This window comes from Limulus polyphemus, unplaced genomic scaffold (genome assembly GCF_000517525.1).
Source record: "Limulus polyphemus unplaced genomic scaffold, Limulus_polyphemus-2.1.2 Scaffold2734, whole genome shotgun sequence".
Lineage (NCBI taxonomy): Eukaryota > Metazoa > Arthropoda > Merostomata > Xiphosura > Limulidae > Limulus > Limulus polyphemus.
The window spans coordinates 143,997-148,197 of record NW_013668344.1 but is presented as its reverse complement, the minus strand read 5'-3'; the positions used below and the strand labels follow the sequence as shown (position 1 = coordinate 148,197).

The 4,201-nt window shown below is 35.0% G+C and overlaps 1 protein-coding gene across 1 annotated transcript in view; it reads left to right on the top strand.

Moving 5' to 3' along the window:
- The first annotated feature begins 2,409 nt into the window (after window positions 1-2,409).
- LOC106467771 (ATP-dependent RNA helicase DHX36-like) overlaps window positions 2,410-4,201 on the top strand; it is a 51,119-nt gene continuing 49,327 nt past the window's right edge. Inside the window, exon 1 of the mRNA XM_022395965.1 lies at window positions 2,410-2,414. Within this exon, the coding sequence (XP_022251673.1) occupies window positions 2,410-2,414 (5 nt within the window). The remainder of the gene's footprint in view (window positions 2,415-4,201) is intronic.

The following is a 4,201-nucleotide window of genomic DNA, read 5'->3' as shown; positions in this document are numbered from 1 at the left end:
GTTCATTTATAAGCAAAGACTAATTATAATCATACACAATTAGAGTAAAGGTGATTTTTACAACAGCAATTTCTGAATTGTTATAGGAAATACTATACTTCCTTTTCATTATCCTTTAGTCAAAAAGACATTTAACGGAAGGCATTAGGCTTAACAAAAGCCGTTTTTGTCTGCACCAAACTATCACATGAATACTTACTGAATAGTTAGAAATATAATTCTAACCATTCTAATCTGATCTGATATCCGATGCTACTGTTATTGCCACATGATTCTGCTCTTTCTTCTGCAACACGTTCTGCGACCTATCAAAGTAAAACCAACCTAATTTTTTTAATCATATAAGTTTATACACTGGAGTACATTATATATATATATATGAATAGAATCATTTTTATTTTCTGTGAACTTTACAAATGTCAAGAAAATTACAGAAAAAACTACCTGTAATTTTATTGAAAGTTTCTTTTTTATATTTCACTAGGATGGTCAAAAGTCTCCAATTTCTGGGGACAATAACACTGCCCTTGCAAGAAAAACAACCCAAAAAGTGTCCCGATTCAACGAAGAAAAAAAATAATCCCAAAACTCCATTCTATTTTTTTTCCTATATTTATAAACAAATATTGTTCTGTAATGACACTAATGAAATTTCGTCAGTGCTGACCTTAAATGTCATAAAGTTTTTCCTGCTTTTTTTTAGAACAAACAAAACTCTAAAACAAACAAACTCAAAGATATACTACTGGTAATAATATACCAAGCTTCTCCAGTACTGCCTGCATGTGGAATTATGGTGAGTACAGGTATAAAAAATTGTTTACAAGTTTTAATTAACAACATATGGTCACCTTATAATACAAGAATTATTATACTTCAAAAGCAAAAACACCACAGTGGTTTTATCCCTTTTTTCTACATTCTTTGCATATCTCAAAGAGCTTATTTGATAAAACAGCATAGCAAGAAAGAAAGACGTGGTTTGGAAAGAATGAATATAACATGCTCATTACTCATCATACAGAGTATTTATTTATGACTTTCTAATGTTTCAAAAGTTTTGTTCACAGTTTAAAACAGGAGAAAAACTACACAGTTAAAATTATTTTAAAATAAAATCACAATTACCTGTCCCTTAACTTGTGCAAAATAAAAAATAATACTAGTAAAAAATGTACTGAACTTTCTTGACAAAAATACATTCTATTTTACACTATTTCAGTTTTAATCACCAAACTCATTTGCATTAGACAGCTAAAAAAAAATTGCTAAAAAGGAAATAAAAGAATAAACAGAACCAAGACTTAAATGAAAAAGAATCTGGCTCTATAACGAAGGTAATAAAATTGACAACTTAAATGATCATATTTTAATATTATACATGTATTTCATACTTGGTATGTTCTACTTACTTTGACACTATCTGTTCATTATATAATTAAGACTTCAAAAATTGGAAAATGAAGTAATTTTATTTTGACTGAACTTAGAATTATGTTCTTATGACAGTAAAGCCTCGAATTAATGCTGCCTTATAATCTTTCACAATTTCTGTATTACGTTTAAAGAATTATCTAAAAATTTCCTTGAGGCTGAGCAAACCAGTCTTGATTTGTGCATTTTTTTCACTCAACTTACAGAAATTGCACTAATACGTCTTGGTTGAGTACACACGATGCGACACAGAGAACCCTTTCCTTCTTCAATATAGTGATCCAGAAGAAACTGTGTCACCTGAAAACAAATTCAATTGTATAACCACAAGAAGTTAAAGTTCAAAAATCAATTTATACTACCGTCACATAAGTGTTTTTCTATGTATAGGAAAGATTTTTACATTTTGATTTCTTGCTCGAGTGTTTAGGATAACTAACGAGTGACTAACCTACAATATTTAACTCTCAGAAGACAATGATGCACAAGGAGTTCCAGTGACTATGTGGTCTAATAGGGCCCAGTAGGGGCTTGTCTGTTGAATTTTGTTCATCTATGGGGACCTTTTCTTGCCAATGTCTGGGTTCATAAGGTTCTTTTGGAGGGATTGGTTATCCCCTTTCTCTCCATTATCCAGACAGACTCCTCTGTCCAGTTTGTGCCCTCCATTGTTCTACTGCTTGTATGGTTTCCTTCCGGGGTTATCATTCCTGCCTTTCCTCTTCCTGTGATTTTTTCCCAGTTATCCTGACCACTTGGGTTTGACGTTTAATTCCGTTGGCCTGTTCCTCCTTGTCTCCTTCCCAGTGTGATCTGTTTCACATTTTCTCACATTGGAAGAGATTCCAAGATTGGGTATGTGGATGACTCTGCACATGTTCATCTCCCACTACTTATACTAGATTGCTGTATTTGCTTCCTCAGGGTATTTACTATCGTCAATGGCTATTCTACAGACCTCAACGTGGCTGTGACATGAGGTAAGCCCTCACTAATGCTTTCTTTTCTTTCAGGGGCTTTGTTTCAGCTTCACTTTGGATTCTGCTTTGTGGTGAGTGGTGCCTGACCAGGTATTCTGTCTGTACTCTGAATGGATTCCTTTTAGATGTCTATAACCATTCGCAGACATCTTAATATAAAATCCGCACTGTAAGCCATGTTGATTCTTATATATTTTCCATGGCCATGTATGCTCATCCTTGAGATGGGGTGTTTCACAAGATCACTAGAGAGTACATTCCTCGTGATAATTGGGTCATAATATGCCTGTCCCGGGCCAAATCACCCATGGACAGCATGGGTAAAGCAGAAAGGGATTACTGCACATCTCTGCCATGCCTAGATTGAATAAATTGGTGTGGTCTACTTCTCAAAATAGCGTTTCATGGATGCTTCCGAAGGATCTGCCTGTGCTTCCCTCACAATCTTGTGAGCAGAGGGAGAGTACCTTATTAGAAGCTATAATTTTCCTCTGCTCACATTTCCCACCCATTCTCCCCACAATCTTCTGGTGCTCGCATCTTCTGCCAAACTTCAAAGTGATAGTTTGGTAGTAGTGTGTAGAGGGAGTCACATGTGTCACGTGATAGTAGTGCTTTCCTATTGCTGGAGAGGGGACACATGATGATTTGCATGAGAGATGTGTTAGAACTTTGGATTCCAACAGAGAGAGGATGGAGGCTTGTGGCATGCATTTCTGAAAAAAGTTTGCATATAGTGGGCTGCACAAAACGAGAAAAGCTAATCTTGTGAGCGGAGGGAAGTATCTATCAGAAATACATTTTCATTTAGGAAAATTATAACTTTATTGAGTCATGCACACACACTAATCAAATAATCTGAACAACCTTGAATTAATTGAACCTAATGAGAAAGTGAAACAGCAATATTTCAATTACTTGGATATAATTAAAAACAGTAATAATCAGAAACACTAATTTTCATTAGTTGGTTATTTTCATGACATTAATCAATTTAATTGTAATTAATCGATTATATCTACCTGACACTAAACTGATATAATCGATGCTCATATCAATGAATTAAGTACCTAGCTTTACTGTACACTATACATTCATGTTTATATATTTATATGTTTGTGTATAAACACATACTCATAGTTGTGATATCAAAACATAATGAAGACAGGTTTGTATAATATTTTCTAAGGTTATTTGATTCGATCTTACTGTAAAGATGCATTAGAATTGGGTACACAAAAGTAGCAAGTACAGTTTAGGATTTATTTTCTACTTTATAAGGTAATATTTTTATAGTTTCTTGGATTTTCACAGTAAATCCTCAAACAGTGGCACCACGGAAGGGTGGGACAGAAAGAGGTTGGGAAAGAGAAGGTTGGAAGACAGGAATCAATGCCTCGCTCAGCCCCTAGAGCGACAAACAAGTTACCAAGTGAGTAAGGGTAGAACGTCGATGGGCCGAGGCTACCTGCGCCTCAAAAGACTCAGTAACAGAGTCAAACACATAACGCCACAAAAATGCCATCATGCAGAGGTCCCTCAAATAAAGAGCCTGGAGATGGAACGATGCCATAAATCAGGAAATGCCTCTACCCACTGAATCTGGTTGAAACACATAAAGAAGTAGTGGGGTAGATGATGTAGCATTTTATTTACAGTGTATTTCAGGATCAATATGAAGTCCTTTTGAGTTCCATCAAAATTGTGTTATGACCAAAAAGCCAAATAAGCCACAAAAAAAAAGGAGAGAGAAAGAGAGGGGTGGTTTGTCTCATTTTGATGGTGGT